General features: G+C 41.3%; 3 protein-coding genes across 4 annotated transcripts; 2 read left to right on the top strand and 1 right to left on the bottom strand.

The window, feature by feature from the left end:
• Positions 1 to 565: 565 nt before the first annotated feature.
• On the top strand, positions 566 to 3,847 carry polr3h (polymerase (RNA) III (DNA directed) polypeptide H). Its single transcript, XM_034540468.1, has 6 exons — positions 566 to 941; positions 1,368 to 1,464; positions 1,802 to 1,888; positions 2,320 to 2,383; positions 2,532 to 2,766; positions 3,068 to 3,847. The coding sequence occupies exons 1-6, from the start codon at positions 831 to 833 to the stop codon at positions 3,116 to 3,118; spliced, it is 645 nt and encodes a 214-aa protein (XP_034396359.1). The 5' UTR covers positions 566 to 830; the 3' UTR covers positions 3,119 to 3,847.
• Positions 3,848 to 4,340: 493 nt separating this feature from the next.
• LOC117735395 (cold shock domain-containing protein C2-like) lies at positions 4,341 to 9,618 on the top strand. Of its 2 annotated transcripts, none has more exons than XM_034539972.1 (4): positions 4,341 to 4,568; positions 6,028 to 6,430; positions 7,384 to 7,506; positions 7,953 to 9,618. In XM_034539972.1, exons 2-4 carry the CDS (start codon positions 6,249 to 6,251, stop codon positions 8,119 to 8,121), a joined length of 474 nt encoding a protein of 157 aa, XP_034395863.1. In that variant the 5' UTR covers positions 4,341 to 4,568; positions 6,028 to 6,248; the 3' UTR covers positions 8,122 to 9,618. The 2 variants fall into 2 exon arrangements, with proteins under 2 accessions (XP_034395863.1, XP_034395864.1); XM_034539973.1 differs by lacking the exon at positions 4,341 to 4,568 and adding an exon at positions 5,389 to 5,516.
• A 1,529-nt stretch (positions 9,619 to 11,147) lies between these two features.
• LOC117735176 (phosphomannomutase 1) lies at positions 11,148 to 19,406 on the bottom strand. The gene is made up of 8 exons (XM_034539655.1): positions 19,009 to 19,406; positions 18,178 to 18,295; positions 16,951 to 17,027; positions 16,459 to 16,550; positions 16,038 to 16,137; positions 15,475 to 15,550; positions 13,140 to 13,255; positions 11,148 to 12,476 (listed from the first exon to the last, which is right to left on the bottom strand). The coding sequence occupies exons 1-8, from the start codon at positions 19,081 to 19,083 to the stop codon at positions 12,354 to 12,356; spliced, it is 777 nt and encodes a 258-aa protein (XP_034395546.1). The 5' UTR covers positions 19,084 to 19,406; the 3' UTR covers positions 11,148 to 12,353.
• Between the last annotated feature and the right edge of the window lie 3,061 nt (positions 19,407 to 22,467).

The following is a 22,467-nucleotide window of genomic DNA, read 5'->3' as shown; positions in this document are numbered from 1 at the left end:
TTTTTCCATGAAGGTAATGTTCATCTGTCAATTGCAGTTTCAAAACAACATCCACGATTTTGAAATATCAAAATTAATACTTCCATAACTGTACATAGATTCTGGGTATTATATAATTATTTCAAACAATCAATGAAACTCCAATAAAGCACATTGCCATTCCAATGATGGACAATATCCACTGTGCATAGTTAACTTAGAGGGCTCATGGTGATATGTGTGCGATCCCATGGAAAGATTGAGGCTAGATACAAACTAAGCTTGTGATTCTAATCCTTCAGATCAGAAAACATTTTTTTGTATTTGTTATTTTAACTGTTTACACAGTAGTAAATATAAAACTAGATGTAAGTGAAGTTTTCATGTCATGGGAAAATAAATGTTTTTCCTACCGCTTTTTAGTTATTATTTTTAGAACTGTAAAAAGTATAGAAACCAAATAACACGTTGTGGCAGTACAAATACATATAATCACATATATTAACAATAAGTACAGACTGTATAACAGAGCTTTGAAATTGTGCACTGTAGCTTTAAGATTTGCGACACATCGTAAAAACGCATTGTCGTAAACCGTCACGTGGAGACATCATGGATGCGTTTGAGTTTGCTGTAGATTATTATACTTGTATTGGTGTCTTTAGCTAGATTGTGAACAACTCTCGATATTTTTATTTGCACCACATCTCTGCGGTAAAACGGGAAATGCGGTCCCGAGAGTAGGCGACACATTGGAGCTCACCTGACAGCTCAGCTCTGTCGTTTCACCACAGCAGCTCTGTGCGTGTTTGTATGTGTGTGCGCGTGAGTACCTGCTCACAGTCTGCATCATGTTCGTGTTGGTGGAGATGATCGACACTGTCAGGATCCCTCCGTGGAACTTCCAGAGACAACTCAACGAGGCCGTAGCCGAGGAGCTGAACAAGAAACTGGCCAACAAGGTGCGCGTGGCTCGATTTTCACCAAAAAAACCTCTATAACCAAGTGTTAAAATATACTTCAAAATCTACCAGGAGTATGCCACAAATATAAACCAGTCATGTTTATTATTATTATTGTTGTTGTTGCCGTTATTTATTAAAGTCATCTCCTTTTTTAAAGTGCATCAGGAGAAATAAGCACAATTATGGAGACAAACCGCATCAGAAACACAGATCTCGCTGAACAGATTCCACTGTGACTTGAGATTGTCGGATATTAAAAGCTGAAGTAAATCCTCTATCCATACGTATGATGATTGGAACTGAGCCTCAGTTTAGTTTTTCTGTTCTGTATCTTCCACAAAGAGTCTTACACGTTTGGCTTATTGAAAAGTGTGGAATATTGTAATTTGTCTGCATTACTGTGACCTCTCTTCAATACTTCAGGTGGTCTACAACGTTGGTTTGTGCATCTGCTTGTACGACGTCACCAAACTGGAGGATTCCTATATATTCCCCGGGGACGGAGCCTCACACACTAAAGGTACGATGCCGCTCTCTCGTTTCTTCATGCACTTCTTCAAGTCATGAACTGTGTTTTTTACTACAGCGTTACATTTGAGACGCATTGCCACATTTTTCAATCAGGTGCTTCCTCTTAGTTCTCTAGTTTTAATATGTTTGTGAGAAGTTTGGTGTCTCTAAGTCCTGCTAAGACCTGCTAAGAGTAAACTCCTGTAGGACATCCTGATATAGATTTCCTATCCAATAATAAAACACTTTGACAGGCTTGCAGATGGATGGAGGTTGGTCTTATTGCCACTGTTAGTACTCTGATCATGTGAACCACTTCACCATCTTCCGTTTGGTTTTTCTTTCAGTTCATTTCAGGTATGTTGTCTTTCACCCTTTTCTCGATGAGATCCTGCTCGGCAAGATCAAGTACTGCAGCCAAGAGGGAGTACACGGTAACTTCTGTCTTTCCATCTCAGCATGTTTGATTCAATCTCCAGAAATGAGATGGGCGTGACATCTGGTTTTGTTCGACCTACAGTCCAAAGATACTGACTTCGCAATACTTTAAAACAAAGAGAAGCAGCAAATCCTCCCATAGGAGAAGCTGGAAATAAAATTGTGTATCTGTGTAATGTATGGATTTATTTTTGACATCTTTTCAACATTTAGTAGTGCTGTAGTGTAAATCTTTTTCTCACCTCTGGTACCAAAGGTCACACGTAGCTGTTGACGTCCCATGTGACTTTGTATATAGTATAACTTGAATGTTGGAATGGCCACGAGATCTGGTGTATGTCTAAACTTCCTTCTGACCAACTGGCCTGACTGCTCCCATGTCTCTGCTTATGCGTGCAGAGAAGTAAGTAACCTTTCTGTTTCACAGTGACCATGGGCTTCTTTGATGATATCCTTATTCCACCAGAGTCTCTTCAGCAGCCTGCAAAATTGTATCCTGACAGAAAGTGTTCCTACAAACGAAGCACTCTGATTTGATCTTAAGAACTGTTTTTGCATGTGCGTCGCATCACACACTCTGTAGATTATCATCCAGAACTGATTGTGACCATAGTTCAAGTCCTTAGCTCCGGCTTGCAGTGACGAAGCGGAGCAAGTTTGGCTCTGGGAATACGAGACTGACGAGGGCGCCCACGACCTCTACATGGACCAAGGGGAGGATATCCGTTTCCGTGTGACGGATGAAATCTTTTTGGACACCTCGCCAACGGGCCCGGCCGCCGCGGTGACGGACACGCCGGTGCAACCGGGGCAGTCGACGGCTCCGCCGGCAGAGGCCAGCGTGGAGAAGAAGGAGCCGCCGTACACTCTGATTGTAAGAGCACGCCTCATGACTAACGCACATTTAGGAGACCAAGTAAATGTTATGTTATCACCAATGTTAACCAAACTCCATTGTGGGGCACACTTTTACTTATATATTTTTTTACTACTGTCAAATATCTGTTTCGGCCTCAAAAGTCCAGCATCTGGGGTTTTAAAAACACTGGATGCTGTTTCATAACTCTTTTATCAAAAGGACTGAAAGCACCTGTGTGGGTTTACTAAGGGGCGTGGCCAAAATGGAAACAAAGGTAGCTCGACATCCATCCTCACCTACTGCGCTGTCGTTCCAGGGGACCATCTGTGACCCGGGCCTGGGGCTGCTGTCATGGTGGAACAGTTAGCGCTGCGGCAGGAGGAACAAGGACATTTGACGGTTATGAACAGCTCGACTGGCGCGACTGATCGGAGAGGCGAGGGACGGTCGGCCGGAGGCCCTGAGCCCACGAGTTTGGATACAGAAGTGAATGCCCGAGGCGGAGCTCTCTGAACCGAGATGCTGTTGGTGTAAAGTGACTGACGTGCTCTGCCACATTGAGACTGATTGTGTTGTAAATAATGCCCTGAACATACCAGCTCCGTGTCGACGTGACCATATATTGCAAAAGAGCATCATTGGATTGACACATGAAAATTACCCCTCCATTACATTTATGATGTCGTTGATTATTTGAGTCATAATGTCATCACTACTTTAGTATGATAGTCAGACATACACACTCATGTCAGTAGGTGCTGTTGAACACTGAACAGCAGGATGAATAAATGTGGAGCCTATTAATACTTTGAGAACTTAAGGACACTTTAGTGGTTAAAGATGAGAGAAATAAGGACGAGTGATACTTTTGTTCACAGATATTAGATCCATGGGACAATTTATACCGCATTCGTATCATCAAGCAAGGACATTGCTAGCATAGACATTTTACAAAAATGTCAAGTTTAAAATATTGACTTATTTCAAATGTTTCCACAAACAGGTTTTTGTGCTCGCTTCCTCAGTTTATGGAACAGCCTTGTACTATTTTGTTGCAGTTTTGTCTGCCAATAAAAGGGCGTTATCATCAGCGTGAGTGGTTGTGATTTGTCATGTGTGATTATAGGAGTGGATTAGCGGCCAGCCGTTCAAGCAGAGCAGCTCTGTCCACTCTTTCATGTTGGTCAGTGTCAGTTTAGCAACCCACACACACACACACACACACTTGTGTTTGTTTCAATCAGACATGGGGTGGGTTGATTGTTGTGAAACTTATAGGTCAGACTATAGTTTTTACAGGGCATGTGAACCTCCTTGCAGAAATATCTTCTCTACAAAAAGCTTTACATTGTATCTTTCATCACATACACATGCCAGCATTAGACATTTACAGTTTTTTTTTGCTGGCATGTGTATGTGATGACGATACAATGTAAAACTCCATCTACCCCACAAAACACCCTCTGTAACAGAGCAGCGCAAGAACAGGTGCGTTTTTAAAAGATTCATGGTAAAAAACGAATACCCCTGAGCACACTGTTCCCTAAACAGATTACACACATGCGACTGAATGAAGAAAGTCCCTTTTCTCCACACACACACGCGCATCACTCACTCGCACAGAATCGCATCACGCCATCGGAATCTCCGCCAGCTGCGCAGACTCAGCAGCCCCTCACATCGTCACATCAGGGTTTTCCGCCGGACTGCGCTGATTTAGTCGATTTATTTATTTAATAACTCGTTATATAATACACACCGACTTAAGATACTCGCTCGCACGCGCGGATCGTTCTCAACCTAGCACACCCAATGCAGTAAGTAACCTTTCTGAGAATATATGTTGAATCCGTGCAGGTGTGTGTGTGTGTGTGTGTGTGGTGGGGGGGGCTTTGTTTTGGCATCAGGACAATGTATTCTTAGCATGCTCGACAGAATAACCGAGACAGATTTTATTATGAGCTATATTCATGTATTCATTGTATGGAGCACTGGTCGGTGTAACATCTCCACCATATTTGACCGTCAATGAACGGACCTTTGTCCAAGTTATACATCGTCAGATCGCATCGACGGTTTTTTGTCACACCTTTCACACGTTTTTGACAAATTGCGGATATCATGAGTGCCGTCAATTTGGGATTCGTTTATTTGATTAAGTGTTTTTACTAGATGGGCTCAAATAAAACGAGGGAAAAGCAAATGGGTAGTAACATGTGGGGTTTTATGAAGGCATAAGAGAAGTGTATGAATTCAACTGAACTCCGCAAACGAGGCGTAAACACGCTGCCTTTGGATGATCATGGGACCGGGACCATGACCCTCTGTGGCTTAATTTCTGCACATCCAGATGTTCTGCTGATGTCTGTGAAGTCTGAGTCGCTCTGAATGTTTCTTTCATTATGAAACACTATTCTATTCATCACCTAACGTGTGCCGTGGTGACGCTGTGGCATTATAGATGTAGTACTCCTGCAGGATGTGTAATTGTTCATTTGGGAACGGGGCACTGACGTCACGAACGCACCACTGGAGGCGGTGTTCTGCAGCTGTTCTGACGTCACGAGCTCGGCCTCCATCATTACACGCGAGAGGAGTGGGCGTAAAAGACACGTAGGCTCGTACATATAGAAAACCACACGGTGTTTGCTGCCCGGACTGTGTTAGTGGTGTCTTAAAAAAAGGGGGAATTCACCCATTAGTGCTGACGGGAGATCAGTCAGTTGCCTCTTATCTAACCTTGAAAACAGAAACCGGATTAAGAGGTATTGAAGGGCAAGGTCACCTGACTAAACACGATATGTTGCGGATTTTAGTATTAGGGAATGATGATCAACACAGATGGACATAGGAATAATTCCCCAATTCTCTGGAGGAAACTGGAGGCTGGATTAAGAGCATATACAGAGTTACCCTGATTGAACACTGCATAGACGGTGCTCTGTAATACACTGAACAGCAGGGATGCACGTCGAGTATATGAAAATTGAATCTCCACGTGTATTCATACAATGCTTTGGTCAGCTTCATCTAGAAACCCTGTAGTATAGTAAATTATGTGGGATTGCAGTGAAATGCAGTTTGTTACCAACTGAGCCCAAGGAAACTCCATGGACAAAAAGAACATTGCTGTTTTCTGCATGAAATTATATTTGGGGCTGGATTTAAAGTGCCACTCCAAAAATGTGACATCCCTCTTTGCCCCATCAGGTCTAAAGCCACATGACAAGTCTCTGATCCTCATCCTTTCTCTCCCTATCGTCTTTCTCTTCACAGCCTGTCCTCCTGACAGACTTGAAGTGACATCCCTGACCTGGATAACGGCTGTGCCTCTTGTCTCACACTGAGGCAAGCCTCTCCAAGCAGAAGGACTCACACATACACGAGCAGGACAGACGCCTGTGTCAGCAGCCTGCGGCACGAACGGCGCGGCAGCAGAGTCCAACACTGCATCCACACCATCCTCCCTCATCTTCCTTGCCGCTGTCACTTCTGACATGGCAGACCCCAGCCTCACGTCGCCGTCTAGGACCCCGCTGCGCTCGCCCAACGCCTCTCTCAGCCTCTCCTTCCCCTTCCTGAGGGAGAGGAGCCGTATATGGGAGGAGGGGAAAGAGCAGCCGCTGCCTCGAGAATTGCCAAGTCCGTTGCCAACCAAGCGCAACCGCACCTACTCCGCGTAAGTCTGAGTGGTTTATTTACCAATGTGGTGGAAAGACGTTTAACAAACACACACATTTGATTTTTTCCATTTATTTTAAACTTCACGACATTTCAGAGAACATATTTATTTTTACTCCACTAAATGCACTAAAGCTTTAAGTCCCTGCAGCCAGCAAACCGGAACAAATAATGTGTTCAAAGCACTTAATGCTAATGTACATTATCACGGCCACCGCGGCGGATACTGAAGCACAAGGTACCTTATAGTGTCTATAAGAGACGCACCAGACTCAGTATGAAGACCAAATAAAACCCACACAGGGCAAGAGGGGGTGGAGGTTGTGGATAATCAAACAAACACAGGACTTACAACCAGTAGACTGGTGCTCCAGATCGTTGTTTATGTTTTACTTTGTGCATGTAGTTATTTTAAGCCATGATGGTTTCTAAGTGGTTGCCTAAACCTATGTTTAAGTGCGCCCAATCATTCCTTTTTTTGTTTAAATTCCCAACGTTAACCCTGTGTTCATACTGATACTGATTTCTGCTTCACCGATGTGAAAGCGGTTTGTTTTTACGTGTAAATCTGGCAGGTTGCTGTATTGTGGCTGCTCGGCAGACTGTGGTTGGTACTAAAGAAAGATTAAATACTATACTCTTTACACAGAGCAATGTTCTCATCTCTGCGTGTAGTGACGTAATGAGGCAGTGTGTAGGAGTTGATGTTATCACCTCTTCATCTTCCTTCTAACCTTCATTGTGAATCCTCCTCCACATACTTACACTTCTCCATTTCTCTGCCTTGTCAAAGGGGCCTAAATCATGAATTGCCTCACATAAAAGAGAACAATATTCTTCTAAACTGCTACCTCTCGTCTTACTGAAACAATAACAACAGTAAATTGTACTGAGATGAGTCATTTTATGCTTAATGTAAGAACGTTATTGTTCCCCTCTCTTTGGCTGCAGTACGGTACGTGCTCAATCAGGTCCCGTGTTTAAGGGCGTGTGTAAGAACTTCTCCAGGTCACAAGGTCACGGCTTCCTCCGACCCTCCCGCGGTGGCGAAGACATCTTTGTTCACATCTCAGAGTGAGTAGCAATAACACATTACAAATACCAGCACAAACTTACGGCAGAACTACGAGGAGCCCGCAAACAGCCCTGTTTATGTGTGTGTACTTTTTTCAAAGCAATTTTTTTCCAACCCTCAAAGTGACACCTGCAATACGGGGGGACATGCACAGAGAGTACAGCAGTCTCTAGTTCTTTTATTCCAGCTCTTTATTCAGCACAGGCTGTATGCCAAGTGTGATTCCAGCCTCAGCAAAAGCAAATTTGTAAAATGTCTCCCAATAGATTATGGGATGATCCAGTTATTTTATGGCCAAACAGCTGCATCGTGGGTCTGAAAGTCTCAAATGTCCTCATCTCAAAGCTGAGACTGGAATAAGGAGGAAATGGCTAGCATCTAAGACAGTATCAAATGAGACTAATTTTTACTTCTCGTTCATCGCCCTACTTGTGCTCTATTTCAGCATCGAGGGGGAGTATGTCCCAGTAGAGGGCGACGAGGTCACGTACAAAGTGAGCCGGGTCCCTCCCAAGAACCTGAAAGTGCAGGCGGTGGAGGTGAAGATCATACATCTCAACCCGGGGACGAAACACGAGACCTGGTCTGGCCAGATCATCAGCTCGTCGACCTGAACTCTGGGCCTGGTTGGTCGCGCAGGGCCACGTGGGGGAGGACGGACCCGTCATAGGACTGATAACTTACAATCTGTGCTAAAATCCTTTCTTTAAAAACACGTTTTATCTACACAGCAAAGTGCCCAATGATAATTCATGTGTCGTTCATGCGTCTACTCGTAGAGCGGATGCACTGTTCAAAGCTGTCCACTGCACTGATGAACTTGCTGTGTATGTAAGACTGACCATTTATTCACTGTATGGAAAAAGACACATTTGTGTTTATTTATTTCTATTTTTGTCGTGACAGCAGTAATAAAAGTCAAACCGGATCAAACCGGAGAAAGGCTTTTAGGCCTCATTTTTCAGAAAGATTAGCCCTGTAAAGTATTACAACAAACTGGTAAAAAAAAGTGGACATACCTGTGTTGCAGGTCTGCAGACTGAGGCATGACAGCTGAGTGTACATGCGAGGAAGGAGAGAAGGCTGAATTCACTTCTTTGCCGCTGTTGCGCACTTTACTTCAGCTGCGTTTCCAGGATCACATGTTGGGTGCAGGTCAGATTATCACAGCCTACACATCTTTGGACAGATGAGAAGAAACTTTGAATTCATAATCAACACGAAGAACAATATCCCCAAATATGAATAGATGTTTGCACCCTAGACAGGATGTCCTATTGGCTCCTTTTGGCACCAGTTTAGAAACATCACCATACAGGACAAGGAGACGCTTATGTGTGGAGTGAGTTCAAAGTTATGAATTAAGTTTGTCTTCAACAGAAAAAGCATGAAGGGAGACCAGGAGTAAGACAGGCAGATCACATTAAACCAAGCATGAATATTTCAAAAGTTTGAAGAGGTTACTTTACTGTGAATGGAAAGTGATTGCAAGTATTTTCCTAGAAAACACATATCCTTGGTTGTGTGTCTTTTGTGGTTATTTATTTTAATGATGTATTTATTTAATCAGATTTGTGTGCGACCTTAGATTGCGAGCTCTATATTTCGGGTAAGTGCAGGCAAAGCTTGCACTTAAGAAATTTGAAATTCCAAAATGAAAACTGCCAGAAAAACTTCGATCAACATCACTGTCAGGTTTTTCAAAATTTGTAGAGTAGTTTGAAAAACATCTTGGGCCGGATATTGCTGATAAAAAAAAACTATTTGTAAATCTCTTTTTCTATTATCAGAAAAACATGTATCTGTGTGTGTTTATTATGTGATGGTGAACTACATGACTTCATTGTTATCATAGATCATCGACACATCAACGCTGTTTGTAGTTATTCAGTTTTTGCTCAGTGTGCCGTGTGTCATTTTCTATTATGTCTGTTCCATAGAGTCTCTATGCATCTTGTCTGTCTGTCAGTGTCACTGCCTGAACTTGTTCAACCTAACTTTGGATTTATTTAAGGGCACTTTATTTTGTGGACGAGCCACGGTGGTGGTGATCCCCATGATTACGTCTACTGAGCCTTGAAAGAACATTAAAGCATTTTATGATTCACGTGTCTGAGGGAAGCTGTGTTTCTTTAGTTGCATGTGGGAGTGAGACTGAGGGAGGAAGACGAAGAGTGGTATGAACTTTGAACAACATGTGAGGTCACAGGTTTGATTTTGACCACAGACAACACATCCTGTCAACGTTGTACCCAGACTGATCAGTATGACAGTGATTACTATTTCTAGACTATTACTATACTATTACTATATTAAATTCAATGCATTTGATTTATAAATGAATAAATCAGAGACGTGGGTGGTGTTTTAGATCTGGAACCAGGCTAAGCTTCATTGGTAAAACAATTGTATGAACCTCAGGGCTGTTATTGAGGAGTGGAAAAACTAGCGACCAAATGGCAAAAAAAGTATTTATGATGTCACTTCCTGCCTTTTTTCTACTTCTACAGACATGCTCAGCATAAATGTGATGGTGCCTGAGGAAGAACTTGAAAGTTTGCAATCCAGAGCAACTGCCGATACATGCCTTTTGTGTTCTTCCTGCCACATGAGTCTATAAAATATTTAGTGTAATACATTTTCCCACTTTTTGACATTTTCTACTGTGTATTATTACTGAGCCCCGAACAGCTATTACAGCGGGGTCGAAAAAGAACAAAAAAAGAATACCAAAATAAACCATCCATCCATCCATCCATTTTCAATACCGCTTATCCTCATTAGGGTCGCGGGGCGCTGGAGCCTATCCCAGCTGACATAGGGCGAAGGCAGGGGACACCCTGGACAAGCCGCCAGTCCATCGAGGGCACATGTAGGGACATACAACCATTCACTCTCACATTCACACCTATGGGCAATTTAGAGATCAATTAACCTGCAGCATGTCTTTGGACTGTGGGAGGAAGACGGAGAGCCCGGAGAGAACCCACGCTGCCACGGGGAGAACATGCAAACTCCACACAGAAGGACCGCTCCGACCGGGAATCGAACCCGCGGCCCTCTTGCTGTGAGACGACAGTCACTACACCACCGTGCAGCCCCAAAATAAACCAATGTAATTCAATAAGCAAAATTCGTTGACAAAGTTCTGTCTTTGATGCTATATATTTGAAGTACAACTCTAGTGCTACTTATCTAGTTATTATTGGCAGAATACGTAGTTCACTCCGGTCACAATATTTTTTCTATGGACAATCAACACTGAGGCTCACTTGTCTGATGGTCGTGTGCCCCCCAAAACTTAATGTCAGGCACGGCTGACTTACATTAAAAGATAAATGAATGATTGTTAAGGGGAATACATTATTAATTTGTGTACAAAAACAGCCAAAAGTTGAATTGTATTTTATCGTCAAAGCATCTGGTGAGATTTGAACGTTTCTGCCGTCTCCCAGTGGAAAAATGTAAAGACACTGAGGCAAAAAAGGAATTCAGAATAATCTGCAGCCTTCTTTATGCAGAATTGTATTAAAGTGAATAGTTTACGATTTTGTCAGTGAGTTACATGTAAAAAGAGCACTTTTGAGGTCCAAGCTCAGTTTGGTCCAACAGGACAAAGAACAACACTTGAGAGATGAGGTTGGTGACATGATATCAAAAAGGTTTTATTACCATGAATTTAGAAAAACTCTTTTTTTTTTATCCATAAATGACAGAAAAACGACAAGACCGATCTTTTTAATCAGTTAGTGACACATTAAAAGCTGATCTCTGGTGTGCATAGAAGTCTACATGATCCTTTTAGTCTGTTGTTGGAGTAGTGTTTACAGTCAGACACAGAACTGCAGCATATACTGTATATGATTTATCCTATTTACAACAACGATCCATCCAGGTGGCGTTATGTTTCTGAACCATGACAGAACATTGACCCCTCATGGGAAAACCAAAGTCTCCGTGTTTTAAAAGTTACTTATAAAACCCTTGAGGCATCTGTTAAAAACGGCATGACTCCGGAAGAGATTATCAATAAGCATCAATAATACATACATTCACCACGACGCAACTCGTAAAAATATTTTACATAAAAAAACTGTCATATCAACTGACAAAAAGGTTTGCAGAGTGACTTGGTCACAGTAGCTTCATTCACTGGTTAAGATGAATTCATTGAGTCAGTAATGTTCAGTTTTTAAAACGTAATCTGATACATTTTAAAAACAGACACTTGATATTTAAGGGATTACACAGTAAATAAACAAAACATCACATATTAAAATACCTGGAATGATTCATATATCCCCAACTGTAGAGGAAGAAAGACCCACGTCATCTCATTTTCAATGTGGACTCACAAAATGAGTAAATGTTTCCTCTCCGGCCTTCTCCGTCACTTTTGTCACCTTCTTCAGTGGTGTTCAACAAGACTACAGCACACCAACGATTGGTATGAAAATATAACAACATTAGTGCAAAACATCCTTCTATGCTCTTAAAAGATTCTGGAGTAATAATTTCCAACACGGCTGAATATTTTAGAATCTCTCTTAAGTTTTTGAGCTAATTTCACGTCACATGCTACACATTGCGGTGCTGTTACACTGGCACTGTACAGAAAGCATTCACACACTTGCTCCGTTTCTGTCAAACAAAACCAAAAAACTGCTGGATTTATTGCACACATTTAGTAAAATCACCCTGCTGCTGTCTACTTGTATTCAGAGTAATCCTATTAGTGACATGGAGATGATCAGTAGTACCTTTCAGCAGTTGTAATCTGGGATGGAGTTGCTCGTTGTTGTTGGGGAAAGGGGTTAGAGGAAGCGGGGCAGGGGGGAGGGGGGCATCAGGGCTCATGTGGTGGAGCATCAAAGAAAAGCTCCCGACAGAACCTGGCCGTGTCCTCCGGAGAGTAGACCGTGAAACCGATGGTCCGTGGGTCGTTGAAAATTTCGTAGTCGTTTCCGCCCTGAAAAGACAATCATCAAAGATTATAAACCAATATTAACATTCTTTCAGCCAAAGCTAATCTAAAATCTAGAAATGTTAGCTTTAACCTCTGAGCCATCAAGAGCCGCCCCTGAAGTCATCAGAATCAGAATCAGACTTTGAACATACAAGGAATTTGACTCGGTGAAAGGTGCATAACAATAAACATAGAATAAAACAATAGAACAATACAAATATGATACAAACAATAAACATACATATGGTAAATAACAAACTGATTACATGTCTCCAGCACCACAGTAAGTCAGCTAATCTTTGGGATCTTTACAATAAAGACGTTGTGAAGGTAAACCCCAGAATACAATAGAATATTGAAATGGCAAGATCCCTTATTTAAGAGCAATCTTAATGCTGCTGATATTGTAGACAGCAGTGTGAATGCATGCAAATAAATAAATAATAATAATAATAATAAATAAATATTTGTGAAAAGAATTCCCAGAAGAGTGGAAGCGGTTATTAGCAGCAGATCAATACCCATGATTTTAGAATTCAACAATCAATGTAATCTTTGATTGTCCACATACCTTCGGCCATGCTGTGTATAAACAATTGAGTTAGTAAACAGTATCCACATCACTGCACCCAGCCCTCCTGTAAATATTTCCCAGGATGAACTTACATCCGACGTCTCGTTGCCAAAGAAATAGATGGAGTTTAGGCCTTCGCGGTCCAGCAGCTCTAAACACAGTCTCTTGTCCCAGCCCTCTGGAAAAACGTCAAAGCTGATGAGACCACCTAAAAACACACGGCCAACAGGAGACGTGGTTATCATTATTCAGTCACATGCATCGTCATCCTTGAATAAACATCTTTAACAATACAACGCATTCAAGAGGAAAATGAAAAATTCTGATATCAGTTAACAGACATTTGCCAATTCTTTCAGGAAAGAGCAGACAAAGAAGAGTTCATGTTGCACCCCCCCCCCCCCCCCCCCCCCCCCATCATTTTCTATATTCAAGGAATCCAGAGACGACAGTGACGGGTGTGATTGCGGCTGCAGCTTGTAGATAAGGGCATAGATTGCGACATGTGTTTTGCAACATGCTCTCATTACAGCTTGTTGTTCATCACATTTTAAAGGTCACAGAAAAAAGCTCTCTTGTTGCTCAGCTGGCAGTCGAATGATCATACAACCGTGACATGGAGCCAAAAAGTCTCCTTCAGAGTTCTACACAGCACTTCCCTTTCAGTCTTCCCTTCCCCCTCAAATTGCCTTGTCTCCGCTTAAGAGTTGAAATAGTCAATAACAAAGGCCACAGCTGAGAAGCCAATCAGAGGGCTGGATCACTCACCCACCCTCCACAGCCTCAATCCTAAACACCTTCAACCCCACACAACAAACACCTCAGTGCTTCAACCCCCGCACATCCCCACCCCCCGGTCTGCTTTGTCTGCTTGTTTCATTCCTGAGCGGAGAACAAAGTCGGGCTGCTCAGTTACTGACAATGCATAGATGTGCAATCCTTTTCAACTACTCTGCTAATCCCCTAAAACCTAAATTAATTACACAAACTGCCTCTTTAAATACGGGTGACTCAGCATGTTGGTTAATCTTAAGACACAAATGAACAAACGGTGAAGTTCCAAAGATCATATAGACAGGAATCTAATATTTATATTAAATCACCTCTGGCCAGATCCTCCTCAAATTGAACAACATCAATACACCTTGCACCGCTTTCACTTTATATACTTTATTTACACTTAGATACACTGTATACACTTTAATTTGTAAATGTTAATTTCCTTTATTATGTAAATTCTTAAATGTAATATGTCGTGCCCTGCTATTTCATTTTATTGTATATATTGTAAACATGCTTACTGCTGCTTCAAACTAATTCCCCCCTGGAGATGACTAAAGTATCTATCTATCTATCTATCTATCTATCTATCTATCTATCTATCTATCTATCTATCTATCTATCTATCTATCTATCTATCTATCTATCTATCTATCTATCTATAACTCTAAAAAGCTATATATGGAAATTAGTAATTTAAGGAAGAACAGGATCAGGTGCTGGACAAAATATTTGATATACTAATATTTGAGGAAAAACCAGCCTGTCTGTCTCCTTTGTTTGCCTGTATTGTGAAAAGCCTTCTGTCGTCATCAACTGAGGCACACACCTCGCAGAGCACGTAAGCAAACATCCATTATCCGATTAACCTTACTGTGTCGCCACAGAGAGAGTGGGAACTGTGTGTTTGTATAATAGTTAACAGAGGTAAAGCACAAGGTCCTCCATACAGCACCGGCAGTATAGCGGGAGAAGAGACAACAGACAAACACATGTACTGTAAAACTAGTTTGTCATTAAACTACACCATCATCAGGAAGCCAGCAAGACCCGGAAAGATCACACCCCAAGAATACAAACAAAGATGCTGTTGCTTACTCAAACTCCAGTACATTAGGCCACGTCTAAACATGCTAAACAAGTGTGAAGTCAAATTCTAATGGGACATTGTCATCAGTTGTTTTGATCCCCCTCCTCTTCAGGAGACATTTGAGGGTGATATCAGGGTTCAAAAGGTCAAATACAACACGTAGTATGCACTGACATGACACAGAGGAGTACCTTCCAATACAGAGTAGGACCTGATACAGTGCTCCCGTCATGCCAAATCTAAAGTCTGTGTGCCTCACATGGAGGCCTCCTTACAGGCTGTGTTACTATCGATTCAGCCCTGAACCGGTGACACTAAATTAACTCTACTGACTAAAAAGGAAGGAAAAAAAGCGAATATGTGATCAACCTCATGTATTTGTTTGCCAATAAAGAGTCACTGTCTCCTGGGCTCTTTTCTCTCTTTATGCCTCATGCAGATTAAGAGAAGACACAACGGCCGTTTCCTGAATGTAATTTGAGACCTGTCAGAATTAGAATTAGTGGGTAATGACAGGATGCATGTTTTGACAGGGTGCAGGTTTTCAGCTCTCTCACCTTTAGTGAACTGTAGTCCCTTTCCAGCAAACTCCTCTTTCAGGGCAGTGACAAATTTCTCCCTGATCTTCTCTCTCTATGGAGAAAGTGTCAAAGCAGTCAGAGTTGGCCAAACCTGTTACTGCACACAAGCCGTTTGTCTGCATTCAACGCACTTATAACTATTATCTGCTCCGTCGCGCCCAGATGTTAAAATGTGTGTAGTTTGCCATGCACAGGTTCATGTTGGTTCATATAGTCGGAGTATATATATATATATATATATATATATATATATATATATATATTCCAGCTGCATAAATGTTAGCGGGTAGCTGAGGGGTTAAACCTCTGTGATCCATCAATGGGCAGCCTGTTAGGAGGTCCTGAAAGCTCGACATTGTTCGACCTCTCAGCGTGAATCTCAGTGCCTGATGTGTTAAAATGTGCAGCTTGTTTAATTTGGCTACTGTGCATTTTTTATTAAGTTATAGTAGGTTTCAATCTCAACGGAAATCAGGCACATTTTGAACCCAGTAATGTAACTTTGGTCACTGGTAACGCACTAATGGCAAGTCTTTTACCTTGTCGATTTCAGAGAACTCAATTCGCTCCTCCGCCGTGCAGCTGCGACCAACGGGGGAAATGTTGAGCATTCCATTCCTGAACTCGATGAACGTTCCCCTGCCGGGCGAAAAAGGACATGCTACTTGTTGAGAGGGCTTCAGCGAGGCTGAAACCTGCATTTGGCTTAAAATAATACAAAGTCCCCCTCTCCATCGGAAGAAGAAGAAAAATACATGTTAACAATAGTGTTTTAGCTTTATTACAACACAGAGATCACAACAAGGCAGGTACTTTCCTGCTTCAACTGGTCAGGGCGGATGAATAATAGTTTTCAGAAATACCAGGAATGCAGGAAACAAAGGTGTGTGTGCATGTGTTCACCTGGTGGAGAAAATAACTTGTGGCCTGACTGTTTCTTAACATTGGTCAAAGTCTCACCTTTTCTTTGGCAGTTTGATGAGCCCCATGTAGCTGAGGCAGAAGTTGATGAGGTCCTGCAGCAGTTCCTCTCCGATCTGGTTCTGTATCGCCTACCAGGGCGAAAATGCACTTCATTCATAAAACACACGACGGGCTGTGCTCTGTCCTATTGTTGCGACAGGTGACTGAAACTGATTACATTAGTTGTGTGTGCCCTGAGGATCTGGCTTGTCAAGATGTAGGGAAAGAGGTCACCTTGGTAGATTCCTAGTCCCATGTGGTCTGACATACAATGCTTCTTTTCCCTTTTTTTCACTTTCCACTCTTCAGTTATTGTCTACTAATCACAACCCGGCTAATACATGCTATGATTTGTCTTATGTCTTTGTGGGTAAACATACGTTTCATACAATCATGTCATCCAATGTATTTTTCTCAAAATAGATTATGTGCTGAATACTGGCTGATATTGTGACTGAACATGAAAAATGGGACTGAATGTTCACTTACATGCTTTGAGAGGAGTTTCCCATCTTTGTATTGCACTGTGCCGTTCTCAGCGAAGACATAGTCAAACTTTTGTATCACTGCAAGAGCGGAGACAGATGGATCAGGGCTAAACACACACTCAACCAAATTAACAGTGGCTCTTCCACCAAGGCCTGAATATGGAAGAATGGAACAGCCTGCTATTTTTACCTGGTAGCAGATTACAGTGTATGTAACACCGGCTGGAAAAGTCAAGTGTAATCTCTCTGACCTTCCCATTCACTTTAGCCTGTAGCTGCCCTGCAAACAACGCTCCAATACTATAACTTTGCCTGATTAAAAACTACCTGGTTTCACTTTACCTTCATAACACAACAGTCACAAGCAAAACTGCATAATTCTGCATAAAAAAGGCATGTAGAAGATGATTGTAAAATTATGCTGGATCGTGTGTGACAAATAACAATAACATATTCCTCTAACTGGGTTAAAAATGCAATAAAATTGTTATTGGAATTAACATTTTGTTTTCAGATACATTATACTGCAGCAGCAACAACGAGACCTGCTGCAAATGTGTGCATCACAAAGTATAAAAAGGATTAATCTATTAGTACACATGGCAAGGTTAGGAAACCACATGGCTCACTCTTGGCACAACGTCTGCATTTCAGTTGTACCGTAATATTTACAGAGACAAGTTTCACCCCGTCTATGAAACCATATGTTAACTCAGCCGGGAAGTTGTGGGCACAGCAGGGTGTGAGGGCCAGTGTGCCACTGAGTTTGGGCGTCATAGACTAATAGTAAACCATAACAAACCACTGGAGTTTAACCAGAAAATGTTTAATATATTAATTTGTTTAACTGTGGCTCCCAAGGTGCTGTTACAATCATGATGAGTTGAAATGCAACAGTTAGTCATCAAGAGACAATTGTTAGCACGGCCTACCGCCTTGCGACATAGATAAAGGAAGAAAAGGGTGTTCAGGCTTGTGTTATCATCCTTTTTTATATTGGGTCTGTTAAAAGCATGTTGTGTTACTCTCTATAAAGCTGCATAATGGCCTAAATCCCACATTATTCCCAAGGACCATCCTCTCAGCTCGGCTCTCTGTAGACTGGTGTCCAATTAGGCAGAAGGCACATTAAAAAGTGTCAGGTCATGAAGTGTGACCCAGCTGTGTAAATCATACAGCATGCATCGACTAAACCCTTCGTGGTTCAGACAGGAAGAGGACTGCTCACCATCATCCCCCTCCCCGAGCTGCTCAGCTATCTTAGAGTAGTCGGACCCTCCCACGATACCGATCTTCACTTTCCTCCGCAGGGTCTGGAAAAACTCATCCAACTGGGGGTCGATTTTCTGCAGATTACAGAAAAGATGCACTGCACATTATCGCTTTGTGTTAACTGGTAGAGCTCCCTCTGAAAAAAACGCACACACACACACACACACACACACACACACACACACACACACACACACATGCATGAACCATCATTAAAAAGACAAATCTGTGTTATTAAAGCATCATTACACAGAACAGGGAACAATGGACAACGCTGCAGAATTTTTCTTTGGGGTCTAATTATTTGGCACAGATTTCCAATCATTTTGGCATATGGAAGAAACGCTCTCAGCTGCACCACATTATGTAACACACACACAGACACACACACACACACACACACACACACACACACACACACACACACACACACACACACACACACATACACACAGACACACACACACACCCCTCAAAACTAGGTTTAGAAAAGAGGCATTTATGTCAGTTTTCCTTTAGGGAATCTAAAGTATATTCATAAATAAAAACAACTAATTAAAGCCCACGTGAGGTGACAGCACCAGGGCAGTTTTCATGTGTGTTTTGACAGAACTTAAGTAGACCACCAGACGTCAGGTTGGGACGTCTGGTGGTCACATACTGTCTGTCTCACAACCTGAACATTATTCAGGGATACAAACCATGAAGGCATAAGGTCAGGATCTGCAGAGATGATATGATAACCAATAACCTATAATGTGGATTTGGATGGGAGTGAGCTGCTCACCTCTCTCGGTGCTGTCAAAGTACCGTCCACATCAAAAAGGCAGAGGATGTTTCGGTCGGAGGAGAAGCCGTCCATTTCTTCTTCCCTTCGAGTTTTCCTTCTTTACAAATCACAGGTCCACGCTCGTGCCAACAAACACGTAATAATACAAATTCACGTGAAGGAGGAAATAATCAATGCATCCAGCAGCCAGTTCAAATATCCAAATAAATAGGTGTTGAAGATGGAAATTACAGATGGTAAATTAAATCTTCTCGTGCACTTATTCTTCTTTAGCTTCTTCTTCTTCGTGTCTACGGTCCCGCTGTCACGGTTCGGCTCGGATCAACCGGGTTGACCGAAACCGTCAAGCTCGTCACGTACAACACGGCCCGTTATAGTGTATCTTTTGCAAAACTGTATCCCACACACGCGGCAGCCAATCACAGCCAGGGTGCCCTGACGTCAACAAGTGGGCGGGGCGGTTCAGTCAAGAGCAAACTGACCTTTTACCTCCAAGAGAAAGAGACCAGGAAACAACAGAGGAGTACCTTATTTATCAATGAAGAAACCCCAGAGGGACTTAATACTCATTAATAAAAAGATGCATGAGAATAAGGAAAACAAAATGCAAATCAGTTGTTAATAAACAGATCTAAAGGATGGGGCAACATAAGGATTATTGTAACTGGTTTGAAAAAACAAACAGTTGATTGAGTTATATATATTATTAGTTATATATATGTGTATATATTTGCATACATATATAACTATATATATAACTATATATGTTATTTTCTAATTATATATTTTTTATTTACTCAAGTGACTGGTTTGATTCATTTGGGACTGTATTTGAAATAAAAAACAATATAACATAACAAAATAACATATATATATAATTATATATATGTTATTTTTTAATTATCTCTACAGTTTTTCCCTCCAAAGACTTCTCTTCATTCCTGAGTTTCAGAGATTTTGTCATTTTCTTCTGCTGCCTCACTAAATAGATCCTGTGTGGCTGGCTATTCCTATTACATTTTAGAGCTTAAGAAATAATGAGAAACAAAAATTAAATTAAAGTGTTTTGTTACGCTTCAAAGAAAATGATATGCCACAAAGGTATAGTTGTTTTACATTCATCAGACTATTGTTATGGTTTTATTTTGAAAGTCAGTCAGTTAAGACCTCTTCAGACTCAGACAACATGAACCCTCGCCTGGATTTGATTTCTCTCTCTATGTCAGCTACTTTGCAGCAGTGGCAGCTTTTCAGCAGATCTTCTGGTGTACAATGAACAATGAGACTTCAACTGACACAACGCTTTTGGGTATACTGATATCAATACTGATGCTGACTTTGAGGATAAACAGGGTGACATAGAAACACCTTTCCCCGAGAGATGACAAATAATTACTGCATTAAGTGACACGTATGAAGTACATATAGCTGTGATGAACATAGATATTATTCAGAGGTGGAAGACACTAATGAGCTAATCTCTGATGTCTAGATAAAGTCCTACTGGTCAAGCGACACCAAACCAGCCCAACTGCTTTAATTTGCTGCATCCACACCTACACAAATAAGAAAAAGGTGTACCACCCCTTTCACTGCCTTTCTCTCTGTAACCATTGACCCTTCTCTTGTTCTGTGAGCCAGCACAAACACCCCCTGTTGCTGGAATAGTGTAATCATTTGCCAGGGACAACACAGTTTTTTAAGCACACTCAGAATGGACAGCAATCGGACTGTGTGGAGACTTCTAAATTAGATTAGATTACATAATATATAACTATATTAGATGAGGTTAGATAGATTTGTTAGTAATATATCATGGACATTTAATTTGATTAAATTCAATTAGGTTGGAAATGAAACAAAATAGATTATGCTTTATTGAATACATTAAATTAGAATAAATTATATGATATTATATGAGATGAGATAATGGTGGCCCTTTAATTCTGTTAGATCACCTTTCTGTTCGACTGCACTCACTGTGTCTTGCATCACAAGCACTCTGTTTCACATAAAAGACAACAAACACATGCTAAACCTTTCAGAAACAACTCGGAGCATTGTGGACAGTTCAGCGTCTGACAGGTGACTCACAGGTGCCAGCGGTAACGCAACAGTCAGTGACGCACTGCGCTGCAGAGCTGTGCCTTTTTGAAACAGGTACAAAAACAGACTCACCCAAAACAAAAGGCTAAGTGGCATTTTGTAATAAATTATACTTAATCTGTAGTTATAAAATAAGATAAAATAAGATAATCCTTTATTAGTCCCTCAGTGGGGAAATTACAGGATTACGGTAGCATTGCTCACAGTAATAAATAAAAAACAAGTAGTATAATAAACAGTTATAGAAGCAACTCTCTCAAATGAATAAATCAAGTCAGCATCATGTTATTTTCTGTGCTTGAGTAAAATGGTCATTACAAAATTCCTAGCAAATCTTTTGTTGAGGTTTACTGGTGGTGTCTTATGAATCCATGGGATGTGGTCAGCTTTTTGGAACCAACACATCCACAAGAGGGCAGAATGTCATCGAGACAGAGGTGGTACCTCTGAAGAGTGGTATTGTGTCTATAAGGCATTTACCCTGATCCAGAACTCCCAGTTAAATACTGACATTTCTCGTTCTTGGAAATAAGAAAGACTTGTTGCGTTGTCCTTAACATATTTATGTTGACAAAACTACACACAACCTGATTCAATTCTTTAATAACATATGATGAAACACTTTGTAGGATTCTTGCAGAGGGCAGTTTTACAATAGGTGACAGGCTTAATACTGGCTCCATAAACCACTTGTATGTTTTTATCTTTTCTGCATTTCACAGCAATCATAAATCAAGTGATAGTGCAGGAACACAAACCAATTTGACCCCTTTTTTGGTTTAGTACATACATATATGCCATGTATCTTTGCATATAAGATACCATTATATATTTGTATGTGTTTTAACCATGCCGATGGACCTTTTGGAATTCATATCTGAGTTTTAGAGTTCACTTCAATGTCAAAGTTAAAGAAATTGGTATCAATAAAGTCAGGTAGTTATTTATGTGTCTGATTTATTAGTAAGATGCCAATTGATATGGTCAAATTGTATGAGGAAGGAGGCAGCTGAGGGCAAGTATTGACTAATCATAAACAGACAATCATTAGCCTCTGAAATAATGAACATGCCTCTTTTTTTGACTTCGACCTCAATCCCCATGTTTCCTAAGCAGCTGGGGTCTTATAGATTTAACCTTTATTCTAGGGTTTGGACTGGCTTTAAAAAAAGTGCTATTGTCAAAACATCCCATGAATCCTTCAGTTAATCGGTCGCTCAGCTCTTGACTACCTTAACCTGTCCCTTTGTCTCAGGCTCATTTGTCCTTACTTAAGATGTCAATCTTTAAAGGGACAGTTCACCCCAATATAGAAAATATTTGTCTGGTTTTGAAGATATTGTCCATAGA

This window comes from Cyclopterus lumpus, chromosome 8 (genome assembly GCF_009769545.1).
Source record: "Cyclopterus lumpus isolate fCycLum1 chromosome 8, fCycLum1.pri, whole genome shotgun sequence".
NCBI classification, from domain to species: Eukaryota; Metazoa; Chordata; class Actinopteri; order Perciformes; family Cyclopteridae; genus Cyclopterus; species Cyclopterus lumpus.
This window is presented reverse-complemented; position numbering and strand designations above follow the sequence as displayed.

Bases quoted from the DNA above. Each gene is read 5' to 3' on its own strand.
- LOC117735395 (XM_034539972.1), top strand. From the start codon at position 6,249: ATGGCAGACCCCAGCCTCACGTCGCCGTCTAGGACCCCGCTGCGCTCG. The intron at 6,431-7,383 runs GTAAGTCTGAGT...CTTTGGCTGCAG, and splicing joins CGCAACCGCACCTACTCCGC to TACGGTACGTGCTCAATCAG. The intron at 7,507-7,952 runs GTGAGTAGCAAT...GCTCTATTTCAG, and splicing joins ATCTTTGTTCACATCTCAGA to CATCGAGGGGGAGTATGTCC.
- polr3h (XM_034540468.1), top strand. From the start codon at position 831: ATGTTCGTGTTGGTGGAGATGATCGACACTGTCAGGATCCCTCCGTGG. The intron at 942-1,367 runs GTGCGCGTGGCT...TCAATACTTCAG, and splicing joins ACAAGAAACTGGCCAACAAG to GTGGTCTACAACGTTGGTTT. The intron at 2,384-2,531 runs GTATCCTGACAG...TCCGGCTTGCAG, and splicing joins CTTCAGCAGCCTGCAAAATT to TGACGAAGCGGAGCAAGTTT.
- LOC117735176 (XM_034539655.1), bottom strand. From the start codon at position 19,083: ATGGACGGCTTCTCCTCCGACCGAAACATCCTCTGCCTTTTTGATGTG. The intron at 18,296-19,008 runs GTGAGCAGCTCA...TGTAATCTGCAG, and splicing joins CTTTGACAGCACCGAGAGAG to AAAATCGACCCCCAGTTGGA. The intron at 16,551-16,950 runs GTAAGTGAACAT...TCGCCCTGGTAG, and splicing joins GGAAACTCCTCTCAAAGCAT to GCGATACAGAACCAGATCGG.